Source organism: Leuciscus leuciscus (assembly GCF_965113295.1).
Source record: "Leuciscus leuciscus genome assembly, chromosome: 25".
NCBI classification, from domain to species: Eukaryota; Metazoa; Chordata; class Actinopteri; order Cypriniformes; family Leuciscidae; genus Leuciscus; species Leuciscus leuciscus.
In genome coordinates this window covers 11,357,005-11,383,152 of record NC_138724.1, presented here as the reverse complement: position 1 = coordinate 11,383,152, position 26,148 = coordinate 11,357,005, and the positions used below count along the sequence as shown (strand labels likewise).

Genomic DNA, 26,148 nt, shown 5'->3' with positions numbered 1-26,148 from the left:
CAGCCTTGGTGAGCAGAAGAGACTTCTTTCAAAAACATAATAAAATTCTTACCAACCCCAAACTTTTGAACGGTAGTGCAAGTACTACCATCTTGCACTTGCCTTAATCTGATACAGGTACTTTTTTGTTTTCAGTCATTGCAGAAACTGTAGAGCTCAAGATTTATATTTACGAGTATCTATATCTGAATTTCTAAATATATCTAGGCGCCGCTGTAATATTTATAACTTGTTTACTGCTCTGATGGATGATAAAAAAACAGAAGTGTTTCTCTTAAATCGAAAACAGTGGCTATCAAGGTGTCTGTATGAATACAGCAATACACAGTGTGTACTTCAGTGAAAATCAGTCACCTGGTAATTTGTTAAATGTATAAAAGCATTACTAAACAACAGTTTACTGACAATGTAAAAAAAATAATTCTCCTATCAGTTTAATATGCACAGATAACCATTAGCAAGCCATTTGTTCGCTGATTTTCAGAGTACTAGATGAACATTGATGCTTCAAAAATTTACTTGAGCAGTTCGATTTTGTCATGTTTTTTGGATCAGCCAATGGTATGAGTTTGGGAGGTGACTCTCTGTTTGACTGACCAATGGCAGATGGACATTGTTTGGGAAATCTTTTTAAAAATGTCACTGTTTAACTGTCGAAAGGATGTTTCATTTAATTAACAGCAGTCTGTAGTGTCTGCAAAACTCGAAATTGTTTATAACATATGCATTATTTCGAATCATTTTTGTTTTCATGTTGTTGCAGATAATGAAGGAACAAGCCAAGAAGTATTCAACAGAAATTAAGCAGATTGACCTTGATGTCAACAGGACCTTCAGAAACCATATCATGTTCATGGAGCGCTTTGGGGTCAAGTAAGATATTGCGTGAATGAATACATGCACATACAAGATCTAGTTTTTTCTTCGTTTCACTCTAGGTCTGTTTGACATTGTAGTTTTTTGTAGTGTGTGTGTGTGTGTGTGTGTGTGTGTGTGTTTTAGCCAGACTTTTGTGTTGAGATGGTTCTTAAATGAGGTGTTCAGACCTTGTAAACCAAAACAAGAGCAACTTCCTCTTTGTCACTGCGTTTTTGTTCGGCTTCCTGTTTCTGTGAGTGGCCTAACAGGAAATGACACAACCGGTGACTCGTTACCATTATGCCCAGAATAAATATATACTTTGATGTTGTCCATAACAACTAAAGTTTTGCCACAGTGTCATAAAAAAAAAGAAAATGATTTCCTTTTGCGCCGGACAATCATAAAGACTCACTTGGGATTGTATATCCTCTTAAGAATGGACCCAAAAATCCCCCCCAAAAAAAGTATTTTCTGTTTTTAAACTGCCAACGAGTCAATCATGGCTTTTTTAACAAAACGTAGACCAGATGCTCTTCAATAACCTTTCAGTAAATTTGATATTCAGCAATGTTTTCCCACGTACTTAGCAAACTGAAATGGTCTCCAACCATCAAGGTGTGTAGAACAAAGTGCATGGAGAGGTTTCAGCCATGTGGTTTGCATGGGTTGCACACCCACAATAGATGTAGATCAACCACGAGCCTCTTTGCACAGGCAGGGTATCTGGTGGATGGAAGCTTTGAGTAATGACTTCTACATTTTTATTAGTACAGCATGGCAAATAAGAGGATATGGGGCGGAAGTGCAGTTTAACACTTCTGCTGTGTGTTTGTGTTACTCGTCAATGTTTCTACAACACAATAGTCACAATTCTGCTTTCCTTTGGCTTGTTACCAAGGGTCTTGCTGTGCATTGCTAAATCTTTTTAAATCTGCAGATGCTGTGAATTATTAATATACATCTCCTTTAGATGTGATAGCTTATGCATGAATGGACTCTTACTGCTACTGTGAGCTGGTTTCTTTCTACTGTTCAATTTGGGCTGGACCCTCTGGGCTTTTTGCTCAAAATGTAGTTGGGTTATTGACAAAGAAGATGTCCATGATCAAAAAATGGAAAAATAAATCAAGTTATTTTGAAAAATTTAAATATATTTTATTATATCATATTTTAATTGAAAATTATACAGTTTTCTGCGGAAGCCCTAAGAGGACATGGATTATTATAATTTTTCTTTCTTGTGATCTCAACTTCATTTTTTTATGATTTCGACATAGTTATTTTCTCGTTATCAAGACTTAATTTTCTCGTGATCTTGACACAACAAAAGTTTCATCGTTATTACAACTTAATTTTCTTGTAATCTCGACATAAAGTTATTTTCTTGTTATCACTAGCCTATATTTATTTATTTATTATTTATTTATTTATTGTAGACTTTATTAAGTGAAGCAAACTTTTTGCTGAAGTACTCACAACATAAGAGCGCACAGTTTATGTCGATCAGATGCGCGTGAAATTTGCATTCGTTACCATAGCAACAGTAGACTCCTGTTTCAGTGTTTCAGAATCAAACAATCATTATAAAAAAAAAAACTTTATTATGTCGCGATCACACACACAAAAATCCATGGCTTTTTAAGGCTTCAATAGTTTTAAGCTAAAAAATGTCAAGTGGTGTAACGATCAAATAAAACATTTTCAAACATATTATACATGTTTATTTTTTTAATATTTACTGGCATAAACAACATTTGTATTAATATCATGAAGTTTTCTTAGGGTTATACTTTGCCCTGTCATAAACAGGTCAAATTAATCTGATCTTTAGAGTTTGCAAGGATATCATCACTATCATAATATATCATTTCCTGTTTAATGTTTTTGGTGTCACATGTCTGCCAAAACAAAGTGTGGTATAACCAACCTGCAGGAATAGATTTTGCTGTCAAGATTTTCAAATGTTGACTACGTCTCATGAAATAATAATACAAATTGTGTAAAAATAAGTATACTTTATTTTTTTCTCGGTTTTTATTAATTTCTTTTTAATTGACAAGATTGTACCACTAGATACTTTTATTTATTTGTACCACCTGAACTTTTTGCACATGCAAAAATATCATAAATTAATTTTAATTCTGAAATTGAAGACAAGTTCATCATAGAAGAATCAGATTCAAACATTCTGCAGTCTGTATGAAATGCATATTTAATGTACTTTTGAATACCATATTAAGTCACAAAAATAGTAGCTTCATGTCATTTACCCAATTTTTAGCCCATTATTAGTATCACATCATTAACACATTCAAACTGTAAATTTGAAATCTTGTTGTTGAACTTTTGATAGCAACTGAAGGCGTTTTTGACCTGTGTTTTTTTTTTTGTCCTTAACAGACAACAAGCCCTGTTCCACGTGCTGGCAGCTTATTCGGTCTACAACACGGTGAGGGACTGACAGAGTCTGAATGTTTGTGTGTAAATGTGTTATGTAACTCAGAACAGCATGTGCTGGATGAACCAGGGTGGAGGGGAAGAAGGGCAGTTCGGTGTCCTACACCGACACACATACCACACAATTACCGCACTAATGGCGACTTCCCATTCACCTCTATTGTTCTTAAGTTGAGCTAAATATAATGACTACAGACCCTAACAATGAAATAAAACTTGTATTTTTATCAGTGAGTGAATAAAGACATGGCTGCATGCCAATTTGCATACTTTTCTGTATTTTATAGCATGCAAGCTATATAGGACAATTGTGCCCCAAATGGTGGCATGTTGAAAATAGTAGGTACTATAAACCCGGATGAAATACTATTCCCGATTTTGTCTCTTTTGGGTTAATATTGCCCACAAACCCCTTTTGTTTGAAAATGTATGACCTTCAAAGTTGGATAAACTTAAAATTAAAGCTGGGATACTCCAGGAAGTCTGTGCCCATCATACACTATGCTATTCTCTGTGAAATTGGTCAACTCTTCACAGCACAATATCTGCAGACTGGCTCCTCCAGACAGTAAATTGTGTTGTGTATTCCAGCCTATAAATGATTTCAGATGTTTGGCTAGTTACCAGGTTTCTTAGCCTGACCAGTTGAACAGCCCAAAACCACTCTAAAACCAGCCGACAAACCAGTTTGACCTGGCTGGAAAAACCAGCTAAGACAAACAAATAATCCAAGGCTCTTCTTCTTTTTTTTTTTCTTTTTTTTACAGGAGTATTTTTTGTGAAGAAGGCAATCGCATAACACACTGAGTATACACTTGAATATAAATTCAAGATAGACAAAATAAGAGAAATAGTGACTTCAAATTTTGATTGTTTGTCTGGTTCTTGAGGACTGAAGAATAGAATCTGCTTTGGAGAAAGACTCATTTCAGAGACAGTGACTCTGATGCTGTTGCCCACTGGCAGTGGCTGACCAGGATCTAAAGACCAGGATCTAAAGACTAGCCTATAACAGGCTGTCTGGCTGGTGCTAATTGGACGACATGCTATTTAATAAATTTTTTGGGTACTTATTGGGAACTGACCACCATAAACAGAAACAATATAAAGGATCGACAAAGACAAGGGGAAGAATGTTTTTTATAATGATGGTTTGACAGGATGTTTGACAACTGCTGGAACATTAGACGCACATACATTTCCTTGTTTGTAAAAATTAGGAGCGTGTCAGTCTCAAAGAATCAGGAAATGGTATTCTATTCCTTTTCCTTCCCGATGTGCCTATTCAAAGTGGGTCAACTGGGCAAAAAAACAAGATGCAGGAGATGTTCTTTTTCTATAGCAAAAACCACTAGAAAGATTTGTAATTAGGGAAATGAGCACCACTGTTTCCTTAGGGCTTAGGCCATTCTATATGTCTGAATGTTGTTTGATGGTTTTTTTAGCGTAACTTACCCTACACTGCTGGTTATGTGGTTTTGTGTAGGAAGTGAGCTACTGTCAGGGGATGAGCCAGATCGCTGCCATTCTGCTCATGTACATGAATGAGGAGGATGCGTTCTGGGCCTTATCACAACTACTGACCAATCAGAAGCATGCCATGCATGGTGAGTATCTCTCGTTCTCTGTAGATAAATAGATAGATCTTTTGTTTTGTAGAAACCCACTGTAATTATTAATGCATCTCTCTGTCTTTCTCTGTGGTTTCTAAAAGGATTCTTCATCCCAGGTTTTCCCAAACTCTATCGTTTTCAGCTTCATCATGATCAAATATTGTCCAAACTCCTTCCCAAACTCAGGAAACACTTGGTGAGATTTCTTATTTTAATCGCAGGTTGCTTGGCTTTAAAAGTAAAAACTTTCTCAGTTTTTCAAATGTTGTCTTCAACTCAGGATAAGGAACAGATGTCCACTGGTATCTACACAACCAAATGGTTCCTTCAATGTTTTATTGACAGGGTGAGGCACAATTTTCATTTTCTACTTGTCAACATTTTCACTATTGTTATTTACTCTTAAAAGGTTCATAGTGGTACCGTAAGGGTACATATTACTACTCTTAGGGTGCCTTCACACCTGAGCATTTGTTTCGGAACCGGGTGCATTTTCTCCCTTGGTTCGGTTCGTTTAGGCATATGTGAACATGGCAATGGCGCTCGGATCCGCACCAAAACAATCGCTCAAAAATCGCCTGAATGAGGTGGTCTCGGCACGATTGCAAACAAACTCTGGGGTGGTTTCGTTTGAGGTGTAAAAGCAATCTGACCCAACAGACCAACGAACCAAAGGGTATTATAATTCATAACGGGAAATGTGTTATATAAATAGCAGATTCTCGTGATTCCCGCAGATTAGTTGTCACAGTTGAAAACCAAAAGAGCACCTCCTCATCTTAAAACGTTGTGTTATTGCGCTTCTCCGTGCGAGAATGCTGTCCCGATGAAGCCTTGATTCTTGCTCTAGCTGCATTATAACATTCGTATAGTGTTTGCGTGTCTCGACAGTTACTAATAAAGCCACAATAAGCTCATGGAGTGAACTTGTCAATCATCTTGATGGATGATGCAGAGGAAACTCTAACCAATAAGAGGACAGTTGTACTCGCATGTGACTTGCGTAAACACATTTTGGTACGCTTTGAAAAGTTGCCTTGTGAAAGCGAACCGAACCAAGAAAATGCAACATTGTAACAAATTAAGTGCCTGTTTCGGAAATAAATAAAACGATCTATAGGTGTGAAAACGCCCTAAGGTACTAATATGCACCTTTTAGGCATAGATACATTTTGAAATTGCAATCACTCTCTCTTTCTGGACCCCCTCTCCGTGATCTAGTCCAGGCCGGGACAAAAGGTTAAAAAATATGTTTTACCAGCAGAGTCCAAATTCTGCAACTCTTTGTTGAATAGTCAGGGAAGAGAATCACGTCACTCGCTTACAGCGAGTTTTCGTGTGAAAAAGACTGGAAACATTATCTACTAAAAGTTTTATATGGCTTGGCTGAATCCCTTAGAGAATCTTATGTCAATGTTTTATTCATGTTGGAGCTCTTGCTTAGCCGGTTGATGACTTGCCTCTGTTGTGTTTCTACTACATAGACACCCTTCACACTCACCCTGCGTCTTTGGGACATCTACATATTAGAGGGAGAAAAGATTCTAACCGCCATGGCCTATACTCTCCTCAAATTGTACAAAAGTAAGTTAGATTTCCACTTTGGTGGATCTCTGTAGCCTAGTGGTGAAATATCTGGGCTGGTAACTGAAAGTTTGAAGGCTCAGAATCTAAAATGGACAGTCCATGAGCTATCACTATTACAACACAGAACTGTATGATGGTTAAAGGTTGGGTTACCGACAGTTTGTAGCTTTACAAATCCCATTTTGTGCAATTCAGCTATCATCATTGCACCAATATTAAATAATAATGCTCAATTTAGTCTGAGCGGTAGCGCTCAAAAACACAAGAGATATGGTTGTAGTAGTAAATGAGATTCTTAGATATACTGTCAGCCAATAGTTTGCTATTTGTTTATGTTGCTATTTGGTTGGTGTAGATGAGATTAATTGGAAGTTTATAAAGTTGAAAGCTTTATTCTTACTTTCAGAGCATCTTCTGAAGATGTCTCTGGAGGACCTGAGGGAGTTCCTGCAGGACCGCATTGCTTCTTCCTTCAGCATGAGCGATGATGGTGTTATTGAACACCTACAATCGTCTATGTCAGAACTCCGCAGGATGAAGCTTGACCTCCCTCCTCCAGGTAAAAGACAAAGTTATTTTTGTAAATGACAATATTTTGTGCAAATACCAGATAGAATAATTAAGGATGACATGTTCACAATGTGTACTTTACTATTCTATTCTGAATGTCTTTGTTGTCTGTAAAGTGTAGACTTCTAAAAGTAAAGGTTCCACAAAGCAGTTTATATCCCCTAGTTGTTTAGAAAACCATCTTTACAGGTCTTCCAATGAAGTTGGAAGGCAAATTAACAGGGTTCGTACGGTCATGAAAAACCTGGAAAAGTCATGGAATTTTAAAATGGCAATTTCCAGGCCTGGAAAAGTTTTGGAAAATGAATAAACTCAGAAAGTTTTGGAAAAGTCATGGAAATTTGTTTTTCAAAATATCCGTGTACTTGAATTTGTTTAATTAATAATATTGGTGAAACAAATTGCAATACTTTTTTCGTTAGAGTGATCAGTCGAATCACGTGACTCACTTGCGGCGGATTTTGATTGTAGGCCTCCAGAAAACTAGATGGGCCAAAAGAAATGGGTTCCCCTTCATGTCCGTTTCAGCGCTTTTCTGCGGCACTGAGGACAGCGACTAAGTAGCCATACCTGTGTGGCTCTTGTGTCGCTGTCCTCAGCTCAGTGCTTCAAATGAAAATAAGCTGCTTTGTGTTTTCATATTAGCTATAGGCTAGCTACCGTCTGTATGCGCCTTTCCATTACAGATTTGAGCAAAACTTTTTTTTTCTTCTAAATATCGATAAATAACTATTGCAAAATGACGGCGTTTCCATTAACCGATGTTAAGCAACTAAAACTTATTTTTTTCCTCTCGCGATCAGTCATTCCAAAAATCATGGCAACGGAGGACGTTAGTAGGTTTATATCTCAGCCACCGCCCTACAAATTATTATTATTAATGGAAGGAGACGTGTCTTATCCAAGCATTAATGTCAGGGAAAGACCCTTATGCGAACGGCACATATATAGGCTAAGTTTCTTCATGTTTCTCCCTTGATTGTGATGACTTTTTGCCTCTTTGTTAAACATTTAAAATATATACAAATTAATATGGATGATTTTTTCTTTAAAAAAAATTATTTTGTCTTTTATTTTCCGTGTTGGCATTTATGAGGAAAAAACAATGTTACGTGACCGTTCTCCATTACGGTAATGAGTGCTCTGAATGCGGCACTAAAAGACTTTAAAACTTACACAGAGACCTCAAACAGAAAGCACAAAGCCTTTTTCAAAATAATTCGTTTTGTATTAATTGTATCTTGATTTTTAAATATGTTTCATTAACCAATTGCTTAATAAATAAAAAGTAAATAGCAGAAAATAGATAATCACGACACAGTGGCGCCGGAGTGAACTGGAGCTTAAGCTATCATCCATGAACCGAAACTCAGCGTAAAAGGTAGCCTACTCGCCTCACAGACCTAAACAAAACTGAAATAGGCCTATATCTATTATCTACAGAAATCTCTACTTTTAAACAGAACCATTCAAAACAAAATAAAACGATGTAGCCTAATCCGTATGAAATGTGCATTTCTCTCCGGCGTGTTCACTACTAAGAAGATCGCGAGTCAGTCAACTTCGTCTTTGCAGTCGACACAGAAAACACTTGTTTATTAATAAACAATTAAAATTGAGAGAGAGAGAGAATATATGATTAGTTTGACTCATTTTGAGGACTTATAATGATCTGTTAAGATAGAACGTTCACCGAATTCTGATTAGTCGAGAGGATTTATCCGTTTAGGCTAAAAATAGGGTCGGCGCTTCTCGGTTTGGAAAGAAACTGCATCTTGCAGAGGCCTACATTTTAAACAAGGAAATATAGCGATTTGGCATGAAACGTTGATGGAGCAGTGAATAGGGACAATCTCGTTTTTTTTAATGGCGTTTATCGCGTTTTGGAAAAGAGCTCTTCAAGCACATTTTTATGGAAGCTTGTTTCCGCCACAGAATAAAACATTTTAAAAGATAATTGCGACTTTTTATCTCACAATTCTGACTTTTTTCTCAGAATTGCGAGATATGAAGTCAGAATTGTGAGAAATAAAGTCGCAATTCTGAGAAATAAAGTCGCAATTGCGAGATATAAAGTCACAATTCTGAGAAATAAAGTCGCAATTGGGAGATATAAAGTCAGAATTGCACGATATAAAGTCGCAATTGCGTGTTATAAAGTCAGAATTGTGAGATATAAACTATTCTGTGGTAAAAAAAAAAAAAAGGGTTAGGGTAAGGTTTTTTCCCTTAGAATTGGACTTTATATCTCACAATTGTGACTTTATATCTTGCAATTCTGACTTTATAACACGCAATTGTGACTTTATTTCACGCAATTCTGACTTTATATCTCGCAATTCTGACTTTATAACACGCAATTGTGACTTTATTTCACGCAATTCTGACTTTATATCTCGCAATTCTGAGAAATAAAGTCGCAATTATTATTATTTATTTATTATTCAGTGGCGGAAACAAGCTTCCATACCCGCCCGCAAGGAGTTCATTATCCTATGGATTTACGTTAATAAATGTCTAAGGAGTTGTCAGGGTTTGACATTATTTGTGTTACTGTGCCAGCATATTTGAATAAATATTTATTTTGTATTAAAACATTGCTTGTTCATTTATTTTATTCAAGATATGGGGTGGTAAATTTGAACATGGATTTTTATTCTTATTTTACATGTATACACAGACATTTTATGGAACATTATGTCATGAATATTTACCTTTAAGTCATGGAAAAGTCATGGAAAAGTCATGGAAATTTTATGGTAAAAATGTGTACGAACCCTGAATTAAGTTATCTTACAAACTTATGTAAAATCAAGAACCATATAACCAAATCCAGAACCTAATACAACAAAAATTATCCTTAATTAATAGAGGGTTATTTGTTAAACCTAAGAAACCTTGTAACAAGCTTTTTTTAAAGCGCGTCCTGTGGTTTTATACGATTTTAGACTGTTACAACAAATGTCTTTTCTTGGTTTGTCTTGTAGCCAAGGGAGATGAGTTCCCAAAGATACCACTGGGTGAGGAGCGTCCAATAGTGCTGCTTCCAGTCACCCAGACTGAGTCTGTGCCCTTACCACCAGCCGCACACAACAATCAAACCTCAAACAAGCTTCAGGCAGAAGACGACACCACCACCCACAACCAGGGCGGCGATAAACACATCCCTTCCATTACATCATCTTTCCCTATTTCAAAGCATACCCACTCATCTTCCAACTCATCACTGTCACAAGCTACACCTGAAGATTCAGGGTCCACACTGAATAATCAAGACCCTGCCCCTGTACAGAGAAATCAGCGACTCCACCCAGAACCTACACCATTTTCAACAGAGACTCTTCCGTTGAAGGATGAATGTGTCAAAAGGCCCTTATCAGCGGTGTCTGAAGACTGGCCTCCTCCGTACCAGACACCCGTAACAGATTGTTCCAGTATCCACTCTTTAAATCTCCCTGAATTACCTCCTCCACCTCTTCCCTGCACCGAACAAGGGGTCGAGCTTTTACCTTTCGAAGATGATGCCCAGTTTTACCTTCTCCCACCTCAACCACCTCCAATCACCCAACCTTTGGATCTCATCTTAGAGGATCCATCTTCATCACCTTCCTCGTATAGATCCTATCGGCAGCTAAGCAAGTTTCCCGTCAACCTGTATGTCCCGCCATCCTCAGGTGACCGGAGGCCTTCCAACACCTCGCATTACGACAACCTCTCGGAAGAGGAGGATCAGTCTGTGGAGAGGCTGTTGGAGATGGCGGCCACATTGCCGCAAAACCCAAACTTGGGCCTCAGGAACACCACCCTTCCCTTTCCTTCAGAAGATGCCATGTCTCTTCCCCTACCACCCCCATCTATGTTCTTCTACAGCCCTGACTCTTCGCCACTCCCTCCACCTCCTCCGTGCATTGAGGAGTCAAGCCGTTGGGTGACTCCAGACTCCATTTTCCCCCACCCACCTACCAGCTTTGCAGATAGACCCTTTCTCATATCTTCTGCCCCATGCAATCAGGTGGTTGTAAACCAGACTGAACAAGATGGTGGTCAGTCACAGCCCCCAAGACTACCGCCCAAAAAATCTCAACCCACAATGCTCTCTCCTGTACACTCGGATTCAGACTTCTACCGAATGCATGTTCCAAGTCACTAGTTGCTGGAATCAGCCTTATCATGCAAGTATCATTGTTAGTGTGAACTGAAGGCATGTTTCCATCTTTTGGACTTTTATACTTCAATGATATGAAGTGAAAGTTTTTCTTATGTTGCAATATGTGTTATATAAGATCAAAACAGGATGCTAGAATGTGTGTTTGTGTTTAATGAGTGTGTATTTCAGGCAAACTTGTTGAAATCCCCTTGTCTAAGGTGAAGCATCTAGTGGCAGCGGTTATCAGAATCACCAGTTTGCAAGTTGAGTAAGCAGTTTTCCGGGAAGTCTTAATGTGTTTTGAAGGGATCGCTTTAATCATTTTAGAATTTAGAGGTTAAATTATTGATATTTCCACTGGACCCTGAGATGTGACAGTGACCACTCACCACTATTTTGTCTGGGTCTGTTTTGTCTGGATATTGTTTTCTGAGGGGGTTCTTGTCAGTCATACAAGTACTATAGTGGCATTGGTTTTCGACTTGAAAATAATTGATTTGACTGCTTTTTTCAGGTTTTTCCCATTAGATTATTGTCTTTGTCTTATGTTTTATATCTTTTGTCTTAGGGTTTATTTTATATCTAAGTGCAATTTTTCGGTTGTTTTTGGTTCTTTTGAAAGGATCGTATTTAGGAAATGTAAACAAGGATCTCACCACATCAACATAAGCAAAAGTTCCCTGGTTACGATAATTGAAAGATATTTTTCAGTGGTCCTTGATTTGCTCATAAAGGAATTTCCTTTGAAACTTCTCAATATGTAAACCTTAGTGTTATATACTGCCCTTTAGCGCCACCTTGTGAACATGTTTACTGGGAAATACAGCCACCACAGTGAATGTTAAAATGAAGAAACTGTATATTCAAGGTCACTTTATGGCTTTATTGTGTAATTGTAAATAGAATGTTTGATTTGTACTTTATTTGTATTAACAGCCTATATTTAATTGTTTTTTTTATATTGATTCTCAGGTTAAAATGGTGTTTTAACCCCAGTTTAAAGTTTATTTTGGTTTATGCTCATTTGACTTCTATTTGCCAAACTAAAAAAACACTTTTGTTTTCTTCATTGCAACAGTGGAAACAACAGATAGTAAAGTGGAGTGTTTTATTTACATTATTGCTTTCATCATTTCTGATTGCACATTCAGAGGTACAGTACATGACGAGCACAACGTGATAAAATATAATACCAGGATCTATTTCTTCAGAAGTGAAAATGTACATTCGCTTGCAGAAAAGCACATTAGTAACCCCACACCCTTTAATTAATTTAAGCAAACCTACATCACAGATTTGCATGATTGAGAATAATAGCATTTAAAGAGATAGTTCACCCAAAAATGTAAATTCTGTCACCATTTATTCACCTCAAGTTGTTCCAAACCTGTAGGAATTTCTTTCTTCTGCTGAACACAAAGGAAGAATATGGTAACCAAACAGGCACAGGGCCCCAATGACTTCCATCAACTGTCTGGATACCGACATTCTTCAAAATATCATCTTTTGTGTTCAGCAGAAGAAAGAAATTCATACAGGTTTGGAACAACTTAAGGGTGAGTAATGATAGAATTCAAAATATTTGGGTGAACTCTCTCTTTTAACAAGCACTTAAAGCCATTCATTTTACCATTCAACCGTAATGTAACCATCTACCATAATTTAACCTTCCATAAAGGCACCATTGTTAATTATTTGCACAGGCAACCACATACAATAAGTTATATGACAAAAAGGATTGCATCTACATAGTTTGTATTGTAAACAATATTGAAGTGCAATAATATTATGCATAATGCTTCACCAGAAGCCAGGATAGAGTCTTTAAGTGCTATTGCGATCAGATGCAAGACTTTCACTTCACAGTGGCTGCAGTGAGAATATAACATAAGAGTTGCAGGAAGGACTAAACTGAATCTTCACATTCTATTAGAAATTTCTTTGAATAGCCCCTCGTCCGTTAATGTTCTGAAAGCTGCGGTTGTAGCAGAGACTGCAGAGAAAATGTACGGCTTGTAGAGGTGATGCCGTTTCATCCAGCTCCTGAATTACAGTCTCAGCTGCATGAAGAGGTTAACCTGACATGCCACACTCTCCCTCAGCTTCATTTCATCTTCTGAGCCTAAAGACACACCTGGTAATCTGGTGGAGCCGTTTTCCCCGAGGATGCACGGCAAGCTGAGGAACACTTTTGAACCGATTCCACCCCAACCCTGAATGAAGGAAACGCACACATATTGGAGACTCAATTCTCTCAACATTTACAGACATGGATATTTAACGGCATCTTTAACATTTTATTGCAAAACAATGTAATGTTTCAGTGGCTCCTTTAGAGTGCAAAAGGTGAGTTCTGGAAGTAAAAAAAGTCTTCTTTTTTTTTTTATTACGATAATTTATGAACCTTTAAAGACAGACCTGTTGTTAATCGATGGTATATGCTTTTGGTTGAAGTCATCAGTTTGCAATATTTCAACTTTTTTTAAATACTTGTATTTAATAGTGAAATCGCCAGGGAACGTCCACTCCCATGAAGCACCGTGAATTACATAATCGAGTTGGTTTCTCATTTTTGTATATATATATTGTCATTGAAAACATATCAAACCATTCACATTTCATAATGCAATAACAAACCAATAAAATTCATTTGATATACATGTATAGATATATGCATATTTTGCAATAAAATATATTGTTAGATAGATGTAATTCAACTTTAATGAATAGTTTTCTCCATTGTTTTTAATTTGATTGTCATTCGCAATGCTTCATGGGATTGTAGTTCTTTCCCACATTGAAGCCGTTAAGTGCACAGCCTTGAACCTTTGTCTTTTTGTCTGATTTTCAAGTGCTTCAAACAGATGTTTGCAATGTTTTGATTCACTGCGTAGCTGGTTGGTTTGGTTCATGGCTTATAACACTTTAACAAAATGAATGGAAAAATACTTACTGAACCAACGCAGCTGAAAAAGAGGCAGGACACTAATGCACTACATAAGGTTTTCACGTCCCAAAATATGACAAATAATTTTGAAAAAATGGACAGACATTTGAATCTTACATCTCAAAACCCTTATGAAAGTTAATTACATGTTAATCCTCATCACTTATGATGAACATACCTCAGCCAATGTTGTGACAGAGTGCGTTTTCCTTTGGTCTGTTACGATGCTGTGAATGATGCCAGCAATGGATAACCCAACTGACCATGACCTCTGACCTCTGCCCTTGAGCATCTCTAACGCCCTAAAAACATATCAAACCGTTCACACGTCATAATGCAATAAAAAAATTAAAAATAAATGTATTAAAAAAAAATCTGGACGGTGATCATTTAAACCCATACCTGTCCATCAAGGGTTTGGTGGAGTTGGACACTGGGGTTAACGCTTGTAGTTGGTCAGTTCCCGGCTCCATATTACCCCACACTGCCACTGAGGAACAACCAGAGAGAAATCTAATTTATTATTAAAAGCCAGACTCCGACCTCAGAACATCAGAGCACACTCGAGGTGCTAATCACATTTGCAAGCTTAAATATGCTGTGTAACATGAGAATGAACCTCATTGGTTCTTGCTGAAGTAACACTCAAACGTGCTGCATAACACGAGAATGAACCTCATTAGTTCTTTTAAAAGCTCAAACGTGGTGCGTAACAAGAATTATTCTCACTGTTTCTTGCTGAAACTCAAACGTGCTGCGTAATACGAGAATGAACCTCACTGTTTCTTACAGAAGCTCAAACGTGCTGCGTAATACGAGAATGAACCTCATTGGTTCTTGCTGAAGCTCAAACGTGCTGCGTAATATGAGAATTAACCTCATTGGTTCTTGATGAAGCTCAAACGTGCTGCGTAATACGAGAATTAACCTCATTGGTTCTTACAGAAGCTCAAACGTGCTGCGTAATACGAGAATGAACCTCATTGGTTCTTACAGAAGCTCAAACGTGCTGCGTAATACGAGAATGAACCTCATTGGTTCTTGCTGAAGCTCAAACGTGCTGCGTAATATGAGAATTAACCTCATTGGTTCTTACAGAAGCTCAAACGTGCTGCGTAATATGAGAATTAACCTCATTGGTTCTTGATGAAGCTCAAACGTGCTGCGTAATACGAGAATGAACCTCATTGGTTCTTGCTGAAGTTCAAACGTGCTGCGTAATACAAGAATGAACCTCATTGGTTCTTACAGAAGCTCAAACGTGCTGCGTAATACGAGAATGAACCTCATTGGTTCTTACAGAAGCTCAAACGTCCTGCGTAATACGAGAATGAACCTCATTGGTTCTTGCTGAAGCTCAAACGTGCTGCGTAATACGAGAATTAACCTCATTGGTTCTTGCTGAAGCTCAAACGTGCTGCGTAATACGAGAATGAACCTCATTGGTTCTTACAGAAGCTCAAACGTGCTGCGTAATACGAGAATGAACCTCATTGGTTCTTACAGAAGCTCAAACGTCCTGCGTAATACGAGAATGAACCTCATTGGTTCTTGCTGAAGCTCAAACGTGCTGCGTAATACGAGAATTAACCTCATTGGTTCTTGCTGAAGCTCAAACGTGCTGCGTAATACGAGAATGAACCTCATTGGTTCTTACAGAAGCTCAAACGTGCTGCGTAATACGAGAATTAACCTCATTGGTTCTTGCTGAAGTTCAAACGTGCTGCGTAATACAAGAATGAACCTCATTGGTTCTTGCTGAAGCTCAAACGTGCTGCGTAATACAAGAATGAACCTCATTGGTTCTTACAGAAGCTCAAACGTGCTGCGTAATACGAGAATGAACCTCATTGGTTCTTACAGAAGCTCAAACGTGCTGCGTAATACGAGAATTAACCTCATTGGTTCTTGCTGAAGTTCAAACGTGCTGCGTAATACGAGAATGAACCTCATTGGTTCTTACAGAAGCTCAAACGTCCTGCGTAATACGAGAATGAACCTCATTGGTTCTTGCTGAAGCTCAAACGTGCTGCGTAATACGAGAATTAACCTCATTGGTTCTTGCTGAAGCTCAAACGTGCTGCGTAATACGAGAATGAACCTCATTGGTTCTTACAGAAGCTCAAACGTGCTGCGTAATACGAGAATGAACCTCATTGGTTCTTGCTGAAGTTCAAACGTGCTGCGTAATACAAGAATGAACCTCATTGGTTCTTGCTGAAGCTCAAACGTGCTGCGTAATACGAGAATGAACCTCATTGGTTCTTACAGAAGCTCAAACGTGCTGCGTAATACAAGAATGAACCTCATTGGTTCTTACAGAAGCTCAAACGTGCTGCGTAATACGAGAATGAACCTCATTGGTTCTTACAGAAGCTCAAACGTGCTGCGTAATACGAGAATGAACCTCATTGGTTCTTACAGAAGCTCAAACGTCCTGCGTAATACGAGAATGAACCTCATTGGTTCTTGCTGAAGCTCAAACGTGCTGCGTAATACGAGAATTAACCTCATTGGTTCTTGCTGAAGCTCAAACGTGCTGCGTAATACGAGAATGAACCTCATTGGTTCTTACAGAAGCTCAAACGTGCTGCGTAATACGAGAATGAACCTCATTGGTTCTTGCTGAAGTTCAAACGTGCTGCGTAATACAAGAATGAACCTCATTGGTTCTTGCTGAAGCTCAAACGTGCTGCGTAATACAAGAATGAACCTCATTGGTTCTAAAAGAAGCTCAAACGTGCTGCGTAATACGAGAATGAACCTCATTGGTTCTTACAGAAGCTCAAACGTGCTGCGTAATACGAGAATTAACCTCATTGGTTCTTGCTGAAGTTCAAACGTGCTGCGTAATACGAGAATGAACCTCATTGGTTCTTACAGAAGCTCAAACGTGCTGCGTAATACGAGATTTAACCTCATTGGTTCTTGCTGAAGCTCAAACGTGCTGCGTAATACGAGAATTAACCTCATTGGTTCTTGCTGAAGTTCAAACGTGCTGCGTAATACAAGAATGAACCTCATTGGTTCTTACAGAAGCTCAAACGTGCTGCGTAATACGAGAATTAACCTCATTGGTTCTTACAGAAGCTCAAACGTGCTGCGTAATACGAGATTTAACCTCATTGGTTCTTGCTGAAGCTCAAACGTGCTGCGTAATACGAGAATTAACCTCATTGGTTCTTGCTGAAGTTCAAACGTGCTGCGTAATACAAGAATGAACCTCATTGGTTCTTACAGAAGCTCAAACGTGCTGCGTAATACAAGAATGAACCTCATTGGTTCTTACAGAAGCTCAAACGTGCTGCGTAATACGAGAATGAACCTCATTGGTTCTTACAGAAGCTCAAACGTGCTGCGTAATACGAGAATGAACCTCATTGGTTCTTACAGAAGCTCAAACGTCCTGCGTAATACGAGAATGAACCTCATTGGTTCTTGCTGAAGCTCAAACGTGCTGCGTAATACGAGAATGAACCTCATTGGTTCTTGCTGAAGCTCAAACGTGCTGCGTAATACGAAAATTAACCTCATTGGTTCTTGCTGAAGCTCAAACGTGCTGCGTAATACGAGAATTAACCTCATTGGTTCTTGCTGAAGTTCAAACGTGCTGCGTAATACGAGAATGAACCTCATTGGTTCTTGCTGAAGTTCAAACGTGCTGCGTAATACGAAAATGAACCTCATTGGTTCTTACAGAAGCTCAAATGTGCTGCGTAACACGAGAATGAACCTCATTGGTTCTTACAGAAGCTCAAACGTGATGCGTAACACGAGAATGAACCTCATTGGTTCTTACAGAAGCTCAAACGTGATGCGTAACACGAGAATGAACCTCATTGGTTCTTACAGAAGCTCAAACGTGCTGCGTAATACGAGAATGAACCTCATTGGTTCTTGCTGAAGTTCAAACGTGCTGAGTAATACGAGAATGAACCTCATTGGTTCTTACAGAAGCTCAAACGTGCTGCGTAAGACGAGAATGAACCTCATTGGTTCTTACAGAAGCTCAAACGTCCTGCGTAATACGAGAATGAACCTCATTGGTTCTTGCTGAAGCTCAAACGTGCTGCGTAATACGAGAATGAACCTCATTGGTTCTTGCTGAAGCTCAAACGTGCTGCGTAATACGAGAATGAACCTCATTGGTTCTTGCTGAAGCTCAAACGTGCTGCGTAATACGAGAATTAACCTCATTGGTTCTTGCTGAAGTTCAAACATGCTGCGTAATACGAGAATGAACCTCATTGGTTCTTGCTGAAGTTCAAACGTGCTGCGTAATACAAGAATGAACCTCATTGGTTCTTACAGAAGCTCAAATGTGCTGCGTAACACGAGAATGAACCTCATTGGTTCTTACAGAAGCTCAAACGTGATGCGTAACACGAGAATTAACCTCATTGGTTCTTACAGAAGCTCAAACGTGCTGCGTAATACGAGAATGAACCTCATTGGTTCTTACAGAAGCTCAAATGTGCTGCGTAACACGAGAATGAACCTCATTGGTTCTTACAGAAGCTCAAATGTGCTGCGTAACACGAGAATGAACCTCATTGGTTCTTACAGAAGCTCAAACGTGTTGCGTAACACGAGAATGAACCTCATTGGTTCTTACAGAAGCTCAAACGTGCTGCGTAATACGAGAATTAACCTCATTGGTTCTTACAGAAGCTCAAATGTGCTGCGTAACACGAGAATGAACCTCATTGGTTCTTACAGAAGCTCAAACGTGATGCGTAACACGAGAATGAACCTCATTGGTTCTTACAGAAGCTCAAACGTGCTGCGTAATACGAGAATGAACCTCATTGGTTCTTACAGAAGCTCAAATGTGCTGCGTAACACGAGAATTAACCTCATTGGTTCTTACAGAAGCTCAAACGTGATGCGTAACACGAGAATTAACCTCATTGGTTCTTACAGAAGCTCAAACGTGCTGCGTAATACGAGAAAGAACCTCATTGGTTCTTACAGAAGCTCAAGCGTGCTGCGTAACACGAGAATGAACCTCATTGGTTCTCAGGCGAACTTGCTTGAGCTTCCATTTACCACAACTGGTGTGTGAGTTGATGAAAGTTTATACGTGAATAAAAGACTAAATTAAATCTGTCCATCATATAAAGCGATCGAGTCTCTTCAGAAAATTTGGACTAAATCATATGGATTAGTTTTACAATCTCTGAAATTATTACAAAATGAACTTTTTGAAGTGTGAAAGTGGTAGTTGCGTAGCTGTCAAGAAAGCTTTCAGATTTCATTTAAAAATATCTTAATTTGCGTTCGAAAACATTAAAGTCATATGGGTTTGGAACGACATGAGGGAGCAGGGCCGGCTTTGCCGACAGGCGACACAGGCGGCCGCCTGGGGCGCCATCTGCTGGACGGGGCGCAAAATTGCAGAATAAAAAAATAAAAAAAGTTAATTAAATATCGTATTATGAAAGCTGCGCACACGCTGTACACTTTTACTGTGCACTGTCCACACACTGCTTGTATTTGTCCATTTCTTTTACTAGATTATACAATCCTAAAAAACGACTGAGTCACTCTGACAGCTGTCAAACTCACGCGCGTTGCTCAGCAACCGGGAGTGGCGCGAAAACATCTGACAGCTGGTTTTAGCGCTTTAAATGATGGGGTAAAAGTACTGACGGTAACAATGTTGCGCTGTTGAGGCTCGCGCAGTTATTTATAACATATTAAAGTTAAGAAACAATAGCCTAGGCTACACACGACCAGAGGGCTGTTTTCCTGAATGCCATCAAGATTGAAACCAAGACTGATTTCACAATAGTTCAATAAACAAATAGTTAAAATTAAGTCACTTACATTTTAGACACAATGACTGTTTTTGTTCTGTTTCAGCAGCGAAAATAGTTCCAAACAAAAATCACAGCAGAACCATCGCGAATCTCACAGCAACACTTGTTGCATTACTGAATGATTCAGCGTTTTGAATGAATCGTTTGAGTCAAAGATTCAATTACCCATTCATAAATGCCTCATTCTGAATAAATCAGCCGTTTGAACGAATCGTTTGAATGAATGACTCAGTGACTCGCTCATTAAGACGGTCGCCTGCCTCCTCCTACTGGCGGTTTAGTTTCATAAAGTATCATTCTTTCCAACATTCCTTATTTGTATATTCAAAAATATTTAAAATAATCAAATTTAATACAGTTATAAATTTTCAATGTAAATTATTTAATTTGATTGGTAACAGCCTAGTGTCTTATTAATTTAATTGAATATATTGATCAAATTTAAGAATTTGAAATGAAAGATGGAGCATACATTTAATACAATTAGGGGGAAAATGCCCTTTATAAAAGGTACAAGAAATTAGTGTTTTCAAACAGTGATGTACTGAAACATTGACAATTTAAGTTTGAAGGGAGTAAAGCCTCTGTTTAGGCTATTAAGAAAATGTAATTTTGCCAAAAGAAGAACTTTTATTTAAAATAAATGTTCATTTTAAATCAGCCTACTTCAGGGGCACTCTCGCCTTGGGCACCAAATAACCTAGAGCCGGCCCTGTGAGGGAGAGTAATTAATGACAGACTTTACATTTTTAGGTGAATTAACCCTTTAATTCAACAGTTTTTGCTTTGGTTACTAAATTGGTACAGAGAATAGCAAAATTGTACCGGTATTAGTTGTGACTACTTAAATGTTGGTGCAGTGATAAACTAATTCATTTTAATCTGGCGCTATTACAGAAGTGTTAACATTAAAACACAGGTCACAAATGCTGTGGTGAAGTTGACCAATCACAGCAGTGGGCGTTTACTTGTGTTTCTGAAAGAAGAAACATCCCTTGAAATAGTGTGTGACAGAGTCAAAACGAGGATGGAAAATTCTTTTTTTTTAAATACTTGAACTTTTTTGATGCAAAAAACTTTGCTAACTTCATAAGATAACCTCGATAAACAAAATATAACCATCTGAAAATGATTTCATGAACACTTTAAAATGTCAAGCTGCTCCTGATCCACTCACCCTTGTTCTCTGAGAGTTCTCCAATGACCCAGGCCTGCTTGCCTGTGTTATTTGCCACCAGCGAAATGTTGATGATGTGAGACAGTCTCTCTGAGTCCAGATTACAGCCCACACCGATCACTTGAGAGGGCAGAAGATGACTTTGTCTCCAGGCAACATGTGTCATAATGTCCACTGTGAACATTAAGGTCAGAGGTCACATTCGTGGTCGACAAAGCAACATTTTGTTGCCTGTTATATTTTATATTAGTAATTACTGACTAAATCATTTTATTTTTATTTTATATAAATAGATATAGAATAGAAGAAAAATTATGATGATGATTTAATTATTTTGAGAGAATCAGTTTGAATGAATGATTCAATGACACACTCATAAAGACTTCGCTTGTTTAATTACAGGATAAATCTGCATTTTTGAACAAATCTCTTGAATTAATGATTCAATGTCAAATACATTTTTAACAGTCATTTGTCGCCACCTACTGGTGTAACGATATAATCAATATAACGAAGAGCAAGTTACTTTCAAATGGTGATTTGCTCTATTTTGACGTCTGTGATAATATATGAATATAGTATGAATATTTGTAACACAGATTTGAATGTTCCGGTGTGATTTTGTCAAAGGTTTAATAGTCACAGGCAAATCGTTGTCATCTAGGAATGAGATCGTGTGGGTGTTTGAATCGAGATCGCTTTTAATGATTAATCGAGCAGCTCTAATAAGAACAATCAATAATCAACTGATCACTAACCTGGTTGAGAGGCGATGAGCAGCACAGCTTTTGGACTCAGCTGGGCGAGATGTGGGATGATTCCTCTGTACATGTCCACATTAGTCTGAACTACACTTAAATACGACTGCTCATCACTCCAGGCATTCGCTGTGACGACCACCACTTTAGAGCCCGCTGAGGCCGACAGGTCTGTGAAATTGAGATTAAAGACACTGTCACGATCTGTTGTGTAGTAGAGGTTGAATAACTTTTACAATGTAGACAGTAAAAAACTAAGAGACATGTAAAGACTTTGTGGAGACATCTGTATCTTCACCAGGGCTATTATCGTTCAAACTAAAACCATAAAAAAACATATTTTCATTACTTGAAGTAAAATTAACGGGAATAAAATATTAAAAAGACACATTTCATGTCATCTAGTTGCCCAGGCAACATTTCTCATTTGAATTTAGTTTAAGAACAAAAATTACTAAAACTAAAACTCAAAACCTGTATACAGGTATTTAAAACACAACTTAACTAAAATATAAAAATAAAACCTAAAATGTTATCAAAAAATATATATATTTACACCGAAATTACACATCTTCACATAATGGAGGGTTGGAATTATGAATACATTGTCTTTTTAAAGTCTTATTTCACAACAAAATTAAATAAAATTATTTTGCTTGAGGTCCTAACATTGAAATATATATATATATATATATATATATATATATATATATATATATATATATATATATACACACACATATATATACACATATATAATAGCATTACATTAATAAGTATCAGGGCTGTAATTGTAATTGTTAACTAAAACTATTAAAAACTGGTTTTGGTAATTGAAATAAAGCTGAAAATAAAATAAAATATAAACATAAAGTGAAAAACTTAAAATGACTAAAACTAAACCTAAAATGAAAATAATTTAAAGTTAAATAGAAATTATTAATAAATGACAACACACATAACAAAACTACTAAAACAAACAAAAATTTAAAAGAAACTGAAGATATAGAAATATTAATAATACAAGGATATTAAATAAATAATATTAAATTAACACTAATGTGTCAGGTAAATAATTGTCACAAAGCAAAATATGATGTCTGATTTCTTTCCTTTGATTTCAGAGTGAAATATGACCGATGGTGTGTCCCAATTCGCACACTATCCGTCCTAGATAGTATTCGAAATTAGAATTAGTACGTCCCAAATTGTAGTATTTTGAAATAAGTATTCCAAAGATACCCGGATGGGTTGTGAGCTAATATTGCCCACAACCCATTGCGCTGTGGACGAGGATTCGATTAGAACTACAAACACGAATAAAAATTGTTAAAAAACTACAAACATGGCGGACGTGCGAGACCGACGGTTAAGCAGAGAGGTTTAGATAAAGGGGTTTGAGATTAAAAATCAGTAGCCTATCTAAGCTGACAAAAATATACTTATTAAATGTCATCCACATTATATTTAATCTAAAACAACATTGTGAACTTTTATAACGATGCGTTTGGCCATTAACTTTTAAATGCATCATTATGCAAACATGAGGAGTTCTCCGAATGAAAGACCCACGACTGGCAGATCAACGTGTGATTTCTCTCACATTTCTCTCTGAAACGGTATGAAATTTAATTGAATGTGGAGGATTTTAACTGTGGCGAGATGATTGACAGGGCAGTTTAAACAGTGGCTACGTTTACATGCAACCAAATAATCTGTTAGTAATTGTATTGAAGGCTCAATCGGACTGAAAAGCCTCCATGTAAACACCGTAATCGATCCGACTGAGCTCGATCCGAACAAACTTTCGATCGGATTGAAAGGGGTGGTTTATTCCTTTTCTAATCCGATCGAGAGAACATGTAAACACTTGATCGGATTGAAAACCGAAACTGAAAGGATTGCGCATGTGCAATGACTTAGAAAGTGTCATATAAATGAGTGTCCCGTCAATCTAAAATTCTCCTTTCACTCAACATCTGTGAAGTGATTTGAATTCGATTTGAATCTTGTGACATGTAAACGTCACATCAACCCAATCACATTTAGCGTTCATGTAAACACTACGTTCGGATTCATCAATCAGAATGAATTCAGTTGTGCATGTAATAGCCAGTGACAGGTTGCACGTTATTAAGCGACAGAGCGTCCGTTAAAGAGGCAATTATGACAAAGTAATATATCCCGAAGCTTGCATTCTCTTCTGCTACACACTCAAAAGTATGTGCTTTTTCTTCTCAAAAACAGCTCATACTTTTAGGGCATAGTGTAAGTAGGCCAACTGGGACACAGCACCAGACATGTTATGGACAGACATTGTGAGATTTTGTGAATGTATGTAATGATGAAAAGCACCTTTTGAGACCTCGACCTTTGGTAAATTGAAGATTTCCAAATCCATCGTGCCGCCTTTGGTTGAACTCTCAGGGATGTCGATCAGAACCAGTTTGTCAACACAGCACTATGACGGAAAGAATGACATAAAAAATGTGCTGACGTAGCCATAAGCTATTTCTGGCAAACAAAAGACAATCACGTAATTACTTTCGCCATAATACTCAACACGGCAGCAATTCCCAAATCTCCCCCGCCAATCACAGACACTTTCACCTCTTGATCAGGCCGATTTCCACCTATGAGAGCAATCATATTATGATTTCAATTCATAAAAGCGGTACTCAACATGTGCAATTGCAATTTTTTTGGTCCATTCCAGACACACCTTCATTAACTTTGAGATTTGCCACATAGGCCAGTAGATCGTTGGGATTGTCAACATGTGCTGAAGATTTGGTGCTCAGTGGAGGTTCCTCTTCAAACTTAGCAGTCATCTCTGCCAGAAGGCCGTTCACAGATGACTTTGGCTGCAAGTGACAATTTTATATATATATACAGTCAAACCAAACCGAATTCAGAGTCAGACACCTTCAACATTTCTCACATTAGTCTCCTCCAAGCACATCCCAAACACTTTCAATGAATTAAAGGTCTGGACTCAGAAGAGCCGATTCATGTGTGAACATCGAATGATCTCTGAAGGATCGTGTGACACTGAAGACTGCAGTATTAATGCTGAAAATTCAGCGTTGATCACAGGAATAAATTACATTTTAAAACATATTCAAATAGAAAACAGTTCCATTCAATTATAATAATAATAATTCACAATTTTACTCTTTTTTGCTATATTTTTGTGAGCATAAGGAACATTTTTAAAATTAGGAATTGAAAAATCGAACAATTAATCAAATAAAGCATTCTGCATGTACTGTAAAGCAGTTCTCTTACGTGGTCCCAGTTGTGCAGGCCCGGCAGGTGTATTCTACCCTTCGAATCGACATGTTTACCCTCCCGGATGACCATGCTGGAAGTGGGTCTCAGGAAGCAGATGGGAGGCGTGAAGGGAAAGGAATCCAAGAGCCACAGCAGGACGGGCAGGTTATATGAGTGTCCTGTGAATACATTATCATCAACAAAGACAGTGCTCAAATCAACATAAAGAAGACTCTTCCGAACAATAATAAATGAGCTATTATATCTATTATACTCCTTGTTCAATTAAACAATAGATTCTCTTTCATGGAGTCTCACCTTGATATCCGACTGGGATGTTTCCAACCAGTTTGAGTAGATCCTTCTGTAAACTGTCATTAAATGCTGCAAAATAAGTTTCAGTAATGACTCAGCAGATTCAAAGGATCACAAGTAAGATGTATAGCCTACAATAATATGTATACATTAACTCCCTATGACTAAACCAGTCAAATGTGGTTTTATATGTTATTATGTTTTATGAAAATGACTTACTGTATGTTCCGGACTTTACTTCCATGTCAGTGTGAACGCGAGACACTTTCTGAAGCTCTTCAATGGCCACATCACGAAATTTATACTAGTAAGGAAACCAAGTACCATGTTAGAGAGAGAGTAAATAATACACATTTAAAGGCGTGATTTTTGACACACTGACTAAACTTTTCAAACAGGTTTAACCAGTGTTTATCTTCATCCTTATTCATCAATATTTAATATTACTAGCGTTCATGTTACTCACCTTAGAAAGAACTTTCTTCACAGATTCCGAATTTAAATCCATGGTCGCTGTTTAAAACTGGAAGCCCGAGCTGTTGAATCTCATCTCAACCAGGCAATAAAGTGAAACTCAAACTTCCGCAAACACAGATTCTATTGGGACCGATTGGGACTGTC

The 26,148-nt window shown here is 37.7% G+C and overlaps 2 protein-coding genes across 4 annotated transcripts in view; one reads left to right on the top strand and one right to left on the bottom strand.

Annotated features, from left to right (window-relative positions):
- LOC309491034 (uncharacterized protein) overlaps positions 1-12,350 on the top strand; it is a 24,940-nt gene extending 12,590 nt beyond the window's left edge. For 2 of the 3 annotated variants that reach the window (XM_082160437.1, XM_082160438.1), the window contains 7 exons: positions 764-873; positions 3,262-3,310; positions 4,805-4,925; positions 5,033-5,277; positions 6,416-6,515; positions 6,925-7,077; positions 10,076-12,350. In XM_082160437.1, the coding sequence (XP_082016563.1) occupies positions 764-873; positions 3,262-3,310; positions 4,805-4,925; positions 5,033-5,277; positions 6,416-6,515; positions 6,925-7,077; positions 10,076-11,238 (1,941 nt within the window). In that variant the 3' untranslated portion in view covers positions 11,239-12,350. The remainder of the gene's footprint in view (positions 1-763; positions 874-3,261; positions 3,311-4,804; positions 4,926-5,032; positions 5,278-6,415; positions 6,516-6,924; positions 7,078-10,075) is intronic. The other variant, XM_082160439.1, reaches the window with a different exon arrangement.
- uevld (UEV and lactate/malate dehyrogenase domains) lies at positions 12,325-26,148 on the bottom strand. The gene is made up of 12 exons (XM_082160480.1): positions 25,994-26,148; positions 25,747-25,831; positions 25,531-25,596; positions 25,228-25,391; positions 24,662-24,803; positions 24,484-24,572; positions 24,295-24,400; positions 21,940-22,110; positions 21,182-21,355; positions 14,585-14,672; positions 14,361-14,484; positions 12,325-13,448 (listed from the first exon to the last, which is right to left on the bottom strand). The coding sequence occupies exons 1-12, from the start codon at positions 26,033-26,035 to the stop codon at positions 13,284-13,286; spliced, it is 1,416 nt and encodes a 471-aa protein (XP_082016606.1). The 5' UTR covers positions 26,036-26,148; the 3' UTR covers positions 12,325-13,283.